The 16,560-nt window shown below is 33.1% G+C and overlaps 2 protein-coding genes across 2 annotated transcripts; both read left to right on the top strand.

The window, feature by feature from the left end:
• The first annotated feature begins 1,288 nt into the window (after window positions 1–1,288).
• On the top strand, window positions 1,289–4,921 carry LOC149489449 (anionic trypsin-2-like). The gene is made up of 5 exons (XM_089713768.1): window positions 1,289–1,495; window positions 2,930–3,071; window positions 3,346–3,595; window positions 4,203–4,358; window positions 4,695–4,921. The coding sequence occupies exons 1-5, from the start codon at window positions 1,444–1,446 to the stop codon at window positions 4,845–4,847; spliced, it is 753 nt and encodes a 250-aa protein (XP_089569894.1). The 5' UTR covers window positions 1,289–1,443; the 3' UTR covers window positions 4,848–4,921.
• A 1,160-nt stretch (window positions 4,922–6,081) lies between these two features.
• Window positions 6,082–9,456, top strand: LOC149489448 (chymotrypsin-2-like). Its single transcript, XM_089713779.1, has 5 exons — window positions 6,082–6,143; window positions 7,592–7,733; window positions 8,085–8,334; window positions 8,768–8,920; window positions 9,132–9,456. The coding sequence occupies exons 1-5, from the start codon at window positions 6,092–6,094 to the stop codon at window positions 9,282–9,284; spliced, it is 750 nt and encodes a 249-aa protein (XP_089569905.1). The 5' UTR covers window positions 6,082–6,091; the 3' UTR covers window positions 9,285–9,456.
• Window positions 9,457–16,560: the final 7,104 nt, after the last annotated feature.

The raw sequence follows: 16,560 nt of genomic DNA, 5'->3' as shown, positions 1-16,560 counted from the left end.
AGGTATCCTGAGTGGCTTCCTTTTTTAGCGCATGCAACCACACATATATTTATGTCTTCTATTACATATTATTTAAAATTTACAATGCTATTTTATATATGTGTTGTGTGTGTTGGAATAAATGTTTTCTTTCTTTCTACTACTACTTTTGTTATGTATTCTTTCTTTCTACTACTACTTTGTAATGTTACTACTACTTTTTCTTTTTATTATATGATAGGGAAGCGCTTGACCATGATCTCGCCTGATGGTAAGCTGAGATGTGGCCTAAGATGGAGAGCGCTTCCCTAGAAGGTACCCATTCACTCTTCGCTTGAAGACCCCCATATACTTGGATGCCTGGTAGAGATTATCTAGCAGTGATAAGCCGGCCTGTACGCTCTTAATTTATGATTGTTTAGTTTTAAATTGCGTGCAATGTGTTGGCAACAACAAGTGGTTTTTAAGCGTTCATTCCATAATAATTATATTTAAATAAGCAATTAATAACAAAAAAAAAATAGTAACTATTTTATAATTATTTACCAATTACGCAATAGTTGTTTTAAGGGTGAGGACATACATTTTATTAATATTTTTATTTGAACGATTTTTCCTCACACTACTTTGAAAAACATTAAATCTATACTTCACTACATATTATAAAACAAAGTCGCTTTCTCTTTCCCTATGTCCCTTTCTATGCTTAAATCTTTAAAACTAAGAAAAGGATTTTGATGCGGTTTTTGAAGTGAAAACTTCTTTAGCGGCGTTGGGTATAAAATCTTAAACTCGCGTCAGGACACGTGATCTGATCGAAAAAGCGTAAGACGGATGGATATCAAACATGCTCAACGTTAATAATCAAGTTTTCACTTCTGCCGGCACTCCCGGAGTGCAACCCGTCTTTTTTTTAATAGATAAAGTGATTCAAGAGGGAGGTTTTAGTATATAATTAATTACGTTTTAGACAAAGCGGGCGAAGCCGCGGGCGTAAGCTAGTAATATTATAAAACTGAAGAGTTTGTTTGTTTGAACGCGCTAATCACAGGAACTATTGGTCCAATTTGAAAAATTCTTTCGGTGTTATTTATCGAGGAAGGCTATATATATGCTATATTATATTATTATCACGCTAAGACCAACAGGAGCGGAGCCACGCGGGTGAAACTGCGAAGCGCAGCTAGTGTGATATATTATAATTATTATACATAGTGAGTATATAATTACCTATTTTTACTAATTGTAAGCAAGGTACTAAATATAATAATTTTAGTACGATTTATATAATATATATGAGAAGATAGAAGATAGATTTCAATTTTTTGTATTTTTATTCCGTTTATTCTTTGACAGTAAAAAACTCGTAAAAAATCTACATAGTGGATCGTATGTAACTACCTTAGCTTAAAATAATTTCATATAAAATAGACAAGCGTTTGATAATTTTCAACAGTCAACAATATGTTTAAACTTTCCATATTGATATTTCTTTCAATTGCTTGGGCTGCAGATGGTAAGTACTCAAGTTTATCTTTTTATATGATATCCATTGCTTTAGTAAAACTTTAACCTAATCTTCATCGTCATCAATATTAATTTTAACCGATAGTGGTCCACAGTTGGATATAGGTTAGTTGTCCGATCTGGGGCACATATGTCCGGCACACTGTTTCTTCAGCGTACTATTTTGTTAAGCTTCGTCGATTATTGTCTTTCTCTGACAAATTAGAAAGAAAGAAAGAAAGAAAGAAACATTTATTCCAACACACACAACACACATATAAAATAGCATTGTAAATTTTAAATAATATGTAGATAATAGAAGACATAAATATATGTGTGGTTGCATGCGCTAAAAAAGGAAGCCACTCAGGATACCTGAGGCATAATACCTCAGCACTGATTTTCAGTGACCCCTTATGACATCCAGAATGTCAGCTGCTTTAAGTACTGGATAATAATAATAAATAAGGACAAAGTGATAAATAAATATAATTCGTGGAGTACACAAATAAGATACCATAATGCTTTAATGAATACGCTAATATTTTAATAAATAAACTTACATGTAATAAAAGATATGAATGGATAATATGTACCTAATATGTAATAAAAGATATGAATTAATATATATGAATTTATAATATGAATTACCTAATCTAAGAAATCAAAATGGATACTTAGGTACTATTACTTATTATTATTACTTCGTTCCGGATTTGTTCCTTCCAATCAATAACCAGCAAAGCTCTCTACACGTCCCGACTCCGTAAGCTATGACTGATACGCACTAATTATGTTATTATATTCGCGATATATTATAATATTCGCGAAGACACGATGGAGTTTTCCAAATGCTGCCTGTTGATCTCACCCTCGAAATTGTACCTTTATTATTTTGGGAATATGTTTATCCGGTGTATCATATTAATACCTATATTTTTAGATATCCTTTAAAGAAAAATAAACTTTCAAATTTTATTCCATACTTCCTTATCCCCTCTTAAAAGCGGGCAATAGTTCGGCAAAATAATGAAAATTCAGGACGAACCACCAGCTCGGTTGCTCACCCTTAATAAAAAATCGATCGAATCAAAGGATCAATGCGGAATTTCATATGTTACTAGTTGACCCAGCAGACGTCGTTGTCCTGTCTTCGCAAAAATTGTCAAACCCGTGATGTTTATGGCTGTTATATTTTCGAATTTTCTTAATTTTTTGTACAAATTTCTTGAATTTTTTTACATAACATCCTTCTCCTGACAAAAACGAACACATCAAAATAAGAATTATCGAAATCGGTTTAGAACTTCACGCGTGATGCCGTGACCAAGGGAAATAGGGATTCATTTTTAACCGACTTCAAAAAAAATATAGATTTCATCTTCCTTTATCCTGATTCGTAGAATATCAAAGTTGTAACAGATATCTTATGGGTTTTATATAGCTGCTATGCGGCTAGACACAAAGGATGGAGAGTACCCCTACCAAGCGTCACTGCAGAGAAAAGAAGCACCTGCGTATTACTTCTGTAGCGGCACCATCATCTCATCTAAATGGATATTAACAGCTGCTAATTGTTTCGACCGGTATATTTTATACAATTTTATGAAGTAGCTTAGACTTTCGCTACAATTTTATGTTCTTTAGAGTCTAGTACATATATAATTTTTTTTGTTTTTACAAAAACATTAAAAAATTTAAATAACTTTATTAGCGTGACAGTATATTAATAAATAGCATCCCAAGCCCATTTGTCGCGTCTGGGGTATATTCATCCATATTTTTACAATTATCCATTATATTTACATCCATTATATTTACAATTTACAATCCATATTTTTGCCTTTCTATTTTTTACAGCTTCCGAACAGGCATAAATGACATAAAAGTGGGTGTTGGAAGCATCTCTCTTCGAGCAGCTACTTTTTATTTAGTGGAACAAATTATAATCCACGAAAATTATGATGAAATATATTTAGACAATAATATAGCTCTTGTCAAGCTGGCGAGTGAGTTGATATTAAACTCCAATGTGGCTCCCATTGATCTAGCATCGATGGATACTCCACCTGGAACGAATTGTACATTAACTGGGTGGGGACCGTACATCGTAAGTTACCTATTTCAAGATAATATTATATCTCTAGAGGTTTAAAATGGTCTCAATTTCAAAACCACGTTTACAATTTGCATGAGTGTAGTTAAAGGCTAGGATTGAAACGGATTAAAATTTTCATGGCCTTATTTTGTGCGAGAGATTAAACCAGAGGTATATGTATAATGTATAATGAACCTTTTTGCTTTAAAAATCAATCAGTTCATTGGTTTCAGTGAGACATTCGAATAGGGCTATATTTTAATTAAGGAATCAAATTATAGGTTACTAGCTTTCCACCCGCAGCTTCACCCGCGCAGTCAAAGAAAAACCCGCATAGTTCCCGTTCCCGTGGGATTTCCGGGATAAAACCTATCCTATTTCCCGGGATAAAAAGTAGCCTATGTCCTTTCTCGGGTATCAAAATATCTCTATACCAAATTTCATGCAAATTGGTTCAGTAGTTAAGGCGTGATTGAGTAACAGACAGACAGACAGAGTTACTTTCGCATTTATAATATTAGTATGGATAATTGCAGCTAGCAGAATCAAATTATATGAATTTCCTGCGATTTTATTATTTTATAGCACATACTTATAAAGTGAAATTTTCATTTTTCAGAGCAATCCAAGGAACCCTTATAATTTAAAAGTGACATTTTTAAATACAATCAACCAAAGTGATTGTCGAAGATGTTTCCGAATGGGGTACGTGAACACTGATGTAGCTGAAAGACAACTATCCGGAGAAAGGGATGAACCGTTCGGAGCATGTCAGGTGATTAATTTGTTTACAGTAAAGCCTAGAAAAGCAAGAATAAACTAAAAGCTCTCAAGTCCACTTCAATTTTTTGGAACGAAGTTCTTTATAGCGCGTTGCGAAAAGGAGATTGACGAAAAAAATAAAAACCAAAACTTTTAAAGACACTTTTTTTGTACTATTGTTGTAAGCCGTGCGGCGTGCGTGTGTTTCTCTGTCTGTCTCTCTCTCTCTCTTTCATAGGACTTCGTTCCATCCGGGTGTCCCTTGACACCATTCAAGCTATGAATAACATAATTAACTTCGTGGACTTCTTTACTGTAAGCCTTATTGTTAAAAAAATTATGTTTACAGATTGAGGCTGGAGGTCCTTTGGCGGTTAATAATGAAGTTGTTGGTATAATATCTTGCTCTGGACGCGACATATATAGATCCAGAGAATATCCATACATTTTCACGAAAGTGTTCGCCTACCTGGATTGGATATCAAATAAAATTAATTCTTAGTAAATAACAATACATTGATTAGTTTTCTTTTTTTGCTTTTTTAGCAATGATAGTATGTAAAAGTAAACAAAATATTATAGTTGTCATTTTCCGAAAGCTGTGTTTTATTATTTCTGCACCTGAATTTTATAATGGCTGATTAAGCTATACTAATATAATAAAGCTGAAGAGTTTGTTTGTTTGAACGCGCTAATCGCGGGAAATACTACTGATCCGATTACAATGAAAATTTGATTAACACATAGGATAGGTTTTATCCCGGAAATCCCACGGGAACGGGAATTATGCGGGTTTTTCTTAGAAAATGCGGACGAAGCCGCGGGCGGAAAGCTAGTTCATAATAATTGTGAAGTTTTAAATTGTAAAAACTACATATACATGAAAAAAATCTCCGAAAACATATTGTAGGTAAATACCTAAGGTAGGTATATTATACTCATATTCAAGTACTCATTTTAAAATAGAAATTAATTAATGAGATAACTAAATAGTTTCTATTCTATTTATATGTTAATTGCGCAATATATATTTTAAAGGTGAGGACATAACATTTGAAAGAGTGTAAATTTTAAGTTTCGTCTAGTTCTGATAATCTGTTCAAAACTTGATATTCAAAGGATCCATTCTCATTGGAATCGGTAATTATACTTTAAAAAAAAGTGTGCGTGTACTAGTGTACACACGTAAGAAATGAAACATCCTTATGACCTTATTTAAAAAAAAATTAATATGTGCAACTTTACAGAAATTTTTATTTATTTATTTATTTACACATAGAACTATCTAAAAATACGTTGAATCACGCGTGGTAGGGATAAGAAATAATAAAAAAAAAATATATTTATTAGCAAATTTTACATATTCAGTTCATAATTTTGTTCTGCCTTCTGAACTAGGTTATTACCTGTGTCTCAGAAAACAGTGCATATTCCCTTATGAGTTCATACAAGTATTATTAAATACGTAAACAGAATATTATAGTTACAGATTAATAAAAATTACTAGTTAATTATAAATAAAAAAATATGGCGCGTAACGGAAAAATGTCACGCGAAACGAAAAAATTTTTTTCCAACCCTGTTAAAGAAGTTTCATAAGGAGAAGATAATTAATGTTTTTTTTTTTAAATCCAGTAAAAATCATACATATTATAACGTTGAATTTGATTCGTATGTATCTACCTTAACTTACAATAATTATATATATATTGAACCACCGTTTGATAATTAACGACATTCAAAAATATGTTTAAACTATCCATATTGCTCTTTCTTTCCATTGCTTGGGCTGCAGACGGTAAGTCTATGTAATAAATAATAATAAAAAAAATGTGTGCGTGTACTAGTGTAGAACTTACACACGTAAGAAGTGAAACTTCTTTATGACCTTATTTTTCAAAAAATAATTTACTATAATATGCAACTTGACAGAAATACGTCGAATCACGCGTGGTAGGGATAAGGACAAGATGGCGCGTAACGAAAAAATGTTACACTAAATTTTTTTCCAACCCCGATAAAGAAGTTTCACTTAAAGGGGTCGACCTATTTTTGTTAGAGAAGTATTATACAGGGTTACTTGTAAAACACCAGCAACCTCGCAGGACAAGATAGCTAACATCATAACTTCATAAGTAGGACTTTTGAATTTTGATAATTTGTTAGATTTTATTTTCATACAAAAACAAATATAAAATATTCATTTAATTTTCCGTTTGAATATTATAAACTCTACGCGCATCCCAAAAATTACGTAAACAAGAAGCGAACGAGAGGGGAAAGGAGGCGTCGCGTCGTTCTTTCGATAATGAATAGAACATAGACTTACAAATGTTAGGAGAGTACAATAAAAACTTAAAAAAAATCATTTAAAAATAATGTATTGCGTTATGCCAAAAGTCGTAGAACAAAATATGTTGTTACTTATGATGTTAGCTATCTTGTCCTGAGAGGTTGCTGGTGCTTTACAAGTAACGCTGTATGGTATGGTAGAAGTATTATATATGAATGGATATTATGTATATAGTACACATCGTTTCTGAATGATTTGACTATAAACGAATAGATTTTGGTTCTATATATCGGTTTCTAAGAATATTAAGTTTAATCCATACTAATATTATAAATGCGAAAGTAACTCTGTCTGTCTGTCTGTTACTCAATCACGCCTAAACTACTGAACCAATTTGCATGAAATTTGGTATGGATATATTTTGATACCCGAGAAAGGACATAGGCTACCTTTTATTGCGAAATATGTACCACGGGCGAAGCCGGGGCGGACCACTAGTTATTATATAAAGTAACCGATTTTCGGACAGGGTGTGTTATAATAATTTACGTGTTGAGCAGCTTGGTTGCCCGCTCTAACAAAATGTATCAACGATAGAATTTTTGATTGTATCGTCGAGTATTGCTCAAAGTATAATTCCATAGACTGTTTCCTCCTCCTTCATCCTAAAGCGCGTCACACACGGTGAAGATACTATAATATTTTATCTTAAGATACTGTTTGTACCCACAAAATTTCGCGTCATTTGTAACAGGATGGCGGTTCTACAGGCGTCTTAGTACGCAATGACAAAAAGAAAAATGATGGTCCGAACGCTGATACCGGATGCGTTAAGATACTGTGATATAAAATATAACAGTATCTTAAGATAAAATATTATAGTATCTTCACCGTGTGTGACGCGCTTTATTCGTGGAATATAGTAACAGATATATCTTTTGGCTTTTATTAAGCTCTAATACGAAAAACTGCGGAAGATGGAGCGTATCCCTACCAAGCGTCACTGCAGAGAATAACAGCACCTGCATTTTACTTCTGTAGCGGCACCATCATCTCAACTGAATGGATATTAACAGCTGCTTTTTGTTTCGATAGGTATATTTTAGATAATAATCTTGTAAATTATCTTCGACTTTCGCTACAATTTTGTGCTCTTTAAAGTTATAGCGTCAAGTATCAATGTTGATATTTATTTATTCATCAAAAACACTCATAAAATGTCAAAATCTTGGTTAGAATTTCAGTAAACAATATCCCAAACCCATTTGTGGCTTCTGGGATAGATAGTATAGAAAAGTATATTTCATACCTTTTTTCTTAAAAAAGTAAATAGCCCCGCCCTCGAATGGTAGATTAATGAATCTGTGAAAAATTATGCGAAATGTCACATCATTTTGAGTAAATAATTACATACATTACATATTTTTGTCTTTCTATTTTCTATAGCTCCCGGAGTAGTAGTAAAGAAATAGCAGTGGGTGTTGGAAGCATCAATCTTTCAAGAGCCACTTTATATCCAGTGGAAAAAATTATAATCCACGAGAATTTTAATGAAACCTCTTTAGACAATAATATAGCTCTTGTCAAGCTGGCGAGTGAGTTGATACTAAACTCCAATGTGGCTCCCATTGATCTAGCATCGATGGATACTCCACCTGGAACGAATTGTACATTAACTGGCTGGGGAAGCTACTCCGTAAGTTACCTTTTTTAAGATGTCTCCAATATATAAAATAGTCTCGATTTTGAACACCGTGATTACATAGCTTTAACACCATGATCAAAACAGATAAATTTATTACGGAGAATTATTTTTGCTTAAAGTTTTAGTTTTATACACTGTATTCAAACACTTGTATATTCTCTTTCATAACCAAGACGTAAAACATCCAAAATGTTTTCGGCTGTCTTTCTGTTGTTTCTTTTATTGTACAGGGTAATGTTATCATGACTTCTGGTATCGGTACACTCATTGCAATGAAATGTTTAGATATAGGTGTTTTTAAGGAATCATTAAATCATTTAACGAACACGGTTATGATTACATCTGAGGTATTGATATCATATGTTTTGATCATTTGTTAGACTCAACAAAGAAACACTTCTAAAGTAAAATTTTCCTTTTTCAGAGCAATACGAGGAACCGCGAAGATTTACAAGTGGCATATTTAGATACAATTTCTTTGGATCAATGTAGAAAAGAAAAAGGGGGGTACACGTACATTTCTATAACTGAAAGACAACTATGCGGAGAAAGAAATGAGCAAAGGGGTGTATGTCAGGTGATAAATATGTTTTTTTTTTACTTTAGAAACTTTACAAACAAGTAAAGTACGAATTAGCTGACATTTCTAAAGTCGACTGAATTATCAAGCGTAATAGGAGTAAAATAATTCTTGGGTAATAAGTTACTTTATTGACATTGATTGGATTGGGTACCTACTTGACTTAGTCTATATCTCAACTGGAAGTTTGAAGAAAAATATTTTACAGGTTGAAGCTGGAGGTCCTTTGGCGGCTAATGATGAAGTTGTCGGTATAATTTCTTGCGCCTTGCTGGATCGATTCAGAGGCAATATACATCCATACATTTTCACAAATGTGTACGCTTACTTGGATTGGATATCAGATAATATGAAAAATTGACAAATCTAATTTGAATAATTACATTGAAAACTTTTCTTTTAGTGTATTTTATAATTTTAAAAGAAATCTAATTAAGTTAAAGAGAAAATCGAATTAAATTTTGTTTTACGAAAATAGAATCAATCATCAATTGAGACGATTATTTTGATGTAATTCGTGCTTTTTTGCAAAATTAAAATGATCTTTTAAATACATGGATTTTATAAACAACAATGAGACCAAATTATATCTTCACGCTTCCCTATTCCCTTTAGAATATTTATGAAACACGAAAGCAACACCAGGCGACGCGTCTGCTCGTTTGCTATACTATAGCATTAAAAAAAAGTTCTCTAACATCGATATTTTGCTTCATTTATTTGTTTTTAAAATTCGTTACAAAAACTTAAAGAGAACTATCAAACTATCAAATGTAACGCAAACAAATATGAAATAACAATCAAACACAACAAAAACAACAATATCAATGAAAACAACTATAACTCGGAGTGCGTCAAGTAGCTTGAAAATCGAATCCCCCTAAATATTTTTTTGCAGTACACTGTGTGAGTCTGTTGCCAAGTTAGGTGTGAAAGGGATAAAAAAAAATACAGGCGTCATTCAACGTCATATTTTCTTGTTACAAGTTAATGTTCATAGTGCAATCTCTGGAGATTACACTGGTGTATTAGATATAAGCTTCTTGGTGTGAGTACAGACAGCAATAGAAATGAGCGAGACCGCATGCGAGCGGCCGCCATCTTCAGATCTGCGCGGCTTATACCTACGCAAGTTTACTGGTACAGGTGCACCTGTCAGGTGTGTGCCGTAGCATGTATGGCAATTGGCAGCCTGATTATGTACTTTAATGAAGTGAATTTTTTAAGAACAATAAGTTTTAATTTGACTAAGTAGTAGTTAAACTCTATTGGTTATCTTTTTGTAACATTTAGGGTAAGTTAGTTATTATTCAGTCACTCACTGGCGGAATAAAAACCGCAAATATGCAAAGGGATAAGTAAAGGCATACCGTATAGGATAATAAATTGTCCTATTTTTGATCCATAGGAAAATGCTAAGGCCAAGAATGCGACCTTGGGGTACACCGTAAGAAATACGTTGCTCTGAGCTAGGGTAAAAATCAGCTAGGGTAACTATAACGTTAACGCAGCTTCAGTTTAGACTGTACGAAACCGTATCGAAAGCTTAAAAACAGTTCTACGCATTTATTATTGTCATCCAAAGTACCAATGTGACTGTCTAGTTTATTTTTGTATCATAAGAAATTTCTAAACCCGTGTTGATTCTTCGTCAGTTATTTGCGTGACATATAAAACATGTAGGTACTAAAGAAAAACTAAAAAATTACAAAATAAAATTGGTTGTCTGTAAAGTCGGTTTACTGACGATAGTTGAACGTGACAACGTCCGATTGTGCTCCTTTGTCGCTCGTTCCGCGCTCTTGCTTGCACTTCAAGGCACATAGGGAACGCCTCAGAGCGAGGTAACGCCGCATGAGTCATGTTTTTTCGTGCGTGCAGCCGGCTCTATCGAATTATAAGACGTTGTCACGTCAAAAAAACATCTTATATGTACATGGCAGGTTAATTTTTTTTAAAACTTAAACTTTATTAAAACATTCATTTTTTTAAATAGACTCACAAATTTGATGTACATCTTTTTTTTGGGTATGTTTCTTAATTCAACCGAGGCGGTGTAGTTGAGTCTCATTAGCTTGCACTTCAAGCTCCAGGGCAGTGACATACGTTGTCAAAACGTTGACGACTGCCGTCGAAAGGTGGCGACGCTTGCAGTTGTAGTTTTCCGTTTTTTCGTGTTGCGAAACTTTCCGTTCGTCTGTTAGAATGCTTAGATAACAAATTAACTACTTAATAAAAATTAAATCAGGTTTTACTGCTGTATCTTAGGGTTATTTTTCAAAATATTAGAAGTAATTGTGTTTGTTGATTTTGTTCATTCAGTATTTTTAAGCTTAATTTAATCAAGGTCTGATTTATTTGTTGTAAAGACATGAACTTATGAATTGTCTTATCTTAAACTATCTGTAGGTACCTTTATTCGATTCGGAATGTAAGTAAGTGATATTGCAAATAATAATTATGAAACAATATTAATTTCAATTTAAAAACAATTTAAAATTTTAACTTCTTTACAATTATAATATGTTAAATTTTGTGATGGATTTTCAAAGGTGGATGCACAATATATTGTAAATAATTGAAGCTACCAAAAACTATCACTCGCGAAAAACTTAACTAATAGAATTTTGCACGCCTCATAAGCGAAGCGTTGAGGTGGGTACTACTGTCACTTCACGCAAAACATCTGATTTTTCAAACTTAAAATGTCTATAAGTATCATACATTGCATTTGTAAGATAATACATACACACACATATTAAGAAAAAACACTATTTTAAACATTCATGATATTTTTGATGTCATTTTTGTTATTTAAACTAGTTAAAAAACAGTTTAAAAAGGTTCTGTCTTGGACGTCCGTGTGTCTGTATGTGCGGATCCTTTTTCTTGTTAACACGATAATAATAATAATAATATAAGCTTTTATTTCCTTACTTTTACAAAAAATGTTTTACAATTTAACTTAATACTACTAATATATATATATAACTTAATAATACTTTATATAATAACTTGTAAAATCTTAAAACTAGTATATGTTTATTGTTAGTAACATTGTTGCTATTCTATGTTAGTACCTATCCTATTTTCTTTATTGTAAGGACCGCTTTGTGCGGTGAAAGCCTCCTCCAAAAATTTCCATTTCTGCCTATCATTAGCCAGTTTTACCCATTGATTCCCCGCTACATCAACAATGTCATCTTGCCATCTTTTATTGGGTCTGCCTCTTTTTCGGCTCCTGTCCGCTAAAAACCAGTTTGTTATGATCGTTGACCATCTTTCATCTTTTTGCCTTTGGTTGTGTCCTGCCCATCTCCATTTTAATCGAAGAACATGATTACCGACGTCGTTCGCTTTTGTTGCTTTCCTTATGGATGTATTTTTTATATGGTCCTTTAATCGGATATTCATGTAGCTTCTTTCAATTCCTCGTTGGCAAACTCTTAATTGGTTGAGAGATTTTTTAGTCAGGGACCAAGTTTGGCATGCGTAAGTAAGACACGGTAACAAGCAGCTGTTCATGGCCTTCGTCTTCAAGCGTATTGGTATCGGTCCTTTAAATATTTCTTTCATAGACCAGTACTTGTTCCATGTCATTGTTATTCTCCTTGATATCTCTCTCTCTGTGCAGGACTTAAAAGAGATAAGGTGACCCAGATATATGTACTCATCTGTGTATTTCAGTTCTTTTGTGTCTACATATAAAGGTGTTTTTTGTCTGTTTGTCATAATTTGTGTTTTGTCATAGTTGATTTCTAATCCTGCATTTCTGCTATGTTCACTGAGGGTGGTTAACATTGACTGAAGTTGAATCGGACATTCTGATAGTAACACTATATCGTCTGCGAACCGTAAGTGGGACAAGTATTTTCCATTTATCCTTAAGCCTTTGTCTGCCCAATCTAGTTTCCTAAAGATGTTTTCGAGTACTGCAATGAATAATTTCGGTGAGAGTGGGTCTCCTTGTTTAACACCACGTTCTATTGGAAATGGTGAACCATTCGTGTCCAGCTTTATTCTTGCATAGTTTTTTGTATATATTTCTTTAAGAAGATTGATGTAGCCAGCCTCTAAACCCTGTGCTTGAAGAGCTTCCCATATCGAGTCATGAAGTATTGAGTCAAACGCTTTTGAGTAATCTATGAATAATATGTATAGGGGTCTGTTATATTCCACGCATTTCTCAATAACTATTTTTAATGTGAATATATGATCTACTGTAGAGAATTTTGACATAAATCCAGCTTGCTCTACTGGTTGGCTCTCATCTATTGTATGGCTTATGCGTCTTAATAGGGTAGATGCGAAAACTTTATACATACATGATATTAGGCTTATTGGTCTGTAGTTAGATATTAATTTTGGACTTCCTTTTTTATATATTAAAACTATTTCAGATTCCTTCCACTGATTTGGTATTACATTCTGTGAGAGGATCAGATTGAACAAATTTGTTAGTGTCTTAACCATCATATAAGAACCTGCTTTTATCATCTCGTTAGTAACTCCATCTGCACCTGGACTCTTGTCAGATTTTAGATTTTTAATTGCTTGTTCCACTTCTTCGTTCAAAAATATAGGTATTGGGTCGTTATTTAAGTAAGTAGTGTGCGAATCAAACTTGGTTGGTATAGTCTTAGTTTTGTACAAGTCTCTGTAGTACTGTGTGGCTAAATCTAATAGACCTGCTCGGTTAAAGACTGAGGAACCTGAGTGATGAGTAAGTTGTGACAGTAAATCTTTTTTGATTTCGAGTGATTTATATGCTTTTTTGACACCACCCGTCTTTTCCAAAAAGGTCTCCAAAGTCTTTAGTCTGAATTCCTTATCATTGCTTTTTATTTTTCTTTTTATTGTCTTGTAGAGTTGGCTAATTCTCTTTTTTTCTATTTTTGTCTTGTTTTCTGTATTTCTAAGGCTGTGTAATTCTTTCTTCATGTTAATTATTTCGTCTGTCATTACAGTTTTTATTCTTCTTTCGCGCATTCTTGTGTTTGGTTCAAGTGATTTTTTTATTTCATTTATTAAGGTGTTGTAAAAGTCCTGAACACTACTATTATTATTATTAGTGAAATTGACTGATAAAATATTGTTTTTAAAATTATTGAAGTTGAGCTTTGAAGAACTCGTGTTATTGAAACGAGCTCGGGTTAATTTTTTTCTTCTGCCAAGATCAAGTGTTATTCTTATGATTCGGTGGTCACTTGGGTGTATAAATTTACTAAGCACGTTGTAGTTTTCGATAATTCCAGGATAGTTAGTAGCTATATAGTCAATTTCATTTTTCGTTCTTCCATTTGGGGCGAGCCAAGTCCATCTAAGTCTCTCAGGTTTTTTAAAAAGTGTGTTTACTATTTTCAGTTTATACCTCAAGCAGAAGTTTATGAACATTTGTCCTCTTTTGTTACGCTTGCCATATCCAAAGCTGCCCATCACAAGATGTTCGTATGAATACGTCTGACCAATCTTAGCGTTCATATCTCCCATTAAAATTATCTTATTGGAACATTTCTCCATAGCTATTTCCAGGTCATTGTAGAAGTTTTTTAGTTCCGTCTCGCTGCAGCTTTCAGTCGGCGCGTAGACTTGTATAAGAGAGAAGGAAGTGTCGTATATATCTACATGTAGAATTGCAACTCTGTCTGATATTGGTTGGAACTCTTGAACCTTTGTATTTGAACTTTTTTTGACTAAAAATCCTATTCCTTTCTGTCCCTTTATCATGCCGTAATAATATAAAACGTAGTTTCTTCTCTGTTCAATTTTTAACCCTTCCCTTCTAACTTCGCAAATTCCGAGTATGTCCCAATTAACAGACGACAAAGCAAATTCAAGTTCTAGTATTCTTGTTTCATTAGCTAATGATCTTAGATTAAATGTGGCAATATAGTATTTTTGTTTTATTGGAGGGTGAGAGTCTACTGCCCCCGCGGTGACAAGCCGTTGTGGGGGAGGGATGTGTTTTATTTTATCATTTTGTTTATAATTAATATATTTTGTGGGTGAATAGGTGGTATTAGTTTGTTTCTTTTGGAGGAGGGATATTGGCTATTCGTTGTCTGAGTTAGAATGTACAGTATCTGAATTATTATCTTGATTGTTTTGTTTATGGAAGAAATTGCTTAGTTGACTTTGATGTCCTGTTACTTTGTTCTTTTTAGCCAGATGACCTTTAGATGTCGATGGTTCGGTATTTTGTGTTGGAACTATGTTATGTTTTGGATTTGGTGGGGTGATTTCTAGTTCCCGTTTTTTATGTTTGTTTTGTTCCATGTTTTTATTGAACTGGTGCTGTGGGGTCTTATGAGGATATACTATTAGTTTGTCATGTCGAATATAAGCAGTGTTTCCCTTCTCTTTTTCTTTTGCTAGCTGTTCTTGTAGTTTTTTACGCGTGTCTAACACTTGTGGAGGATAGTCTTGTTTAATGTACATTCCGTGGTTTTTTAAATTATGTTTATGTTTTAAGACAGCGAGCTTCTTGCCAAAGGTTGTAAATGAAACTATTATTGGTCTTATTTTATTTTCTTTTTTACTTCCCATACGTCTAACCATTTCTAGATCTCTGTTTTCGTAATTCAATGACAAATCTTTGTTGATTATTTTTAAAATAGAATTTTCCAAATCTTCATAAGATTTTTCCCGTTCCTCCACGCCAAAAAATATTAAGTTTCTGTGTCTTATATGCTTCTCTAATGCCAGTAATCTTCTATCTGATTCTGTGTTGTGCAATTTAATGTCCTCTATTTCCTTTTTTATAAGGTCAAACTTTTTATCCATATTAGTGTTAATGTTTTCTGTTACTCTTGTTTCTAATAACTTTAGAGATTCGTTTGAATCTTTTCTTATATCCGCTCTCAATTGAATTAATAATTTTTGTATATCAGACATTTTTAGACAATTATTTTACAATTTTAATATTTTTATGTTGAACACTAATGAAATTTTTATATCTGCGCCCTCTCGTGTACGTATCGTAAACTAGTTCAAGAGATTATTCTGTAGTATCGATAGATTCAGTTAGTTCCTTCTATTGCCAAAAGGTGGCTCAAATTGTTTCGTTGTAAAGGACGATAGATGTCTCTAGTCAGCGATTTTGATTGTTATATTTACGTTGTTTATGACAGCTGATATCAAAAGTATTCAAATATCTGTCAATGTAGTGAAAATTAACCGTTTCGCTCAATAATTATTTTCAAAATCACTGTATTTTTGTGTTAAGTGGTTATGTGTCCATATAAATATCACTGTAAATGCTCCTGGATTGTTTGGATTTTTTGTTTTTCGCTTTATTGAGGTATGTTCGTAAATTGTCCAACTTTAACACTGTTCACTTTGTCTCAACTGTATGATAGTTTATCTCACTGAGTTTAAGAGTATAGTTAGCACAAACGATATACACACTAATTGGATAAGTATAGATTAATTGAGTCCTAGTTTTAGCACTGTTTTACTATAAAATTAATTAATTAACATTTAATAACGCCGATCAGATGTTTACGTGACGATAGCGCCACCTAGCTTTTCATGAACACGATAGCGACCGAAATACTTTACTAATCGAGTCTTTTTTTTTCTCTTACGCTTGAGTATGCTCAGGAATAGAACCCTTTCATTTTTCAGGGTCTGATTCG

This window comes from Colias philodice, chromosome 3, assembly GCF_061535455.1.
Source record: "Colias philodice isolate Cphi_HAF_F1 chromosome 3, ilColPhil1 Martin Lab GWU primary, whole genome shotgun sequence".
NCBI classification, from domain to species: domain Eukaryota; kingdom Metazoa; phylum Arthropoda; class Insecta; order Lepidoptera; family Pieridae; genus Colias; species Colias philodice.
The sequence above is the reverse complement of the archived record's forward strand: the minus strand, read 5'-3'. Positions and strand labels throughout refer to the sequence as shown.

What these genes read in the sequence shown, in the direction of transcription:
- LOC149489449 (XM_089713768.1), top strand. Translation starts at nt 1,444, where the DNA reads ATGTTTAAACTTTCCATATTGATATTTCTTTCAATTGCTTGGGCTGCA. An exon ending in GCTGCTAATTGTTTCGACCG is followed by an intron (nt 3,072 to 3,345) that starts GTATATTTTATA and finishes TATTTTTTACAG; the next exon opens with CTTCCGAACAGGCATAAATG. An exon ending in AACCGTTCGGAGCATGTCAG is followed by an intron (nt 4,359 to 4,694) that starts GTGATTAATTTG and finishes TTATGTTTACAG; the next exon opens with ATTGAGGCTGGAGGTCCTTT.
- LOC149489448 (XM_089713779.1), top strand. Translation starts at nt 6,092, where the DNA reads ATGTTTAAACTATCCATATTGCTCTTTCTTTCCATTGCTTGGGCTGCA. An exon ending in GCTGCTTTTTGTTTCGATAG is followed by an intron (nt 7,734 to 8,084) that starts GTATATTTTAGA and finishes TATTTTCTATAG; the next exon opens with CTCCCGGAGTAGTAGTAAAG. An exon ending in AGCAAAGGGGTGTATGTCAG is followed by an intron (nt 8,921 to 9,131) that starts GTGATAAATATG and finishes AATATTTTACAG; the next exon opens with GTTGAAGCTGGAGGTCCTTT.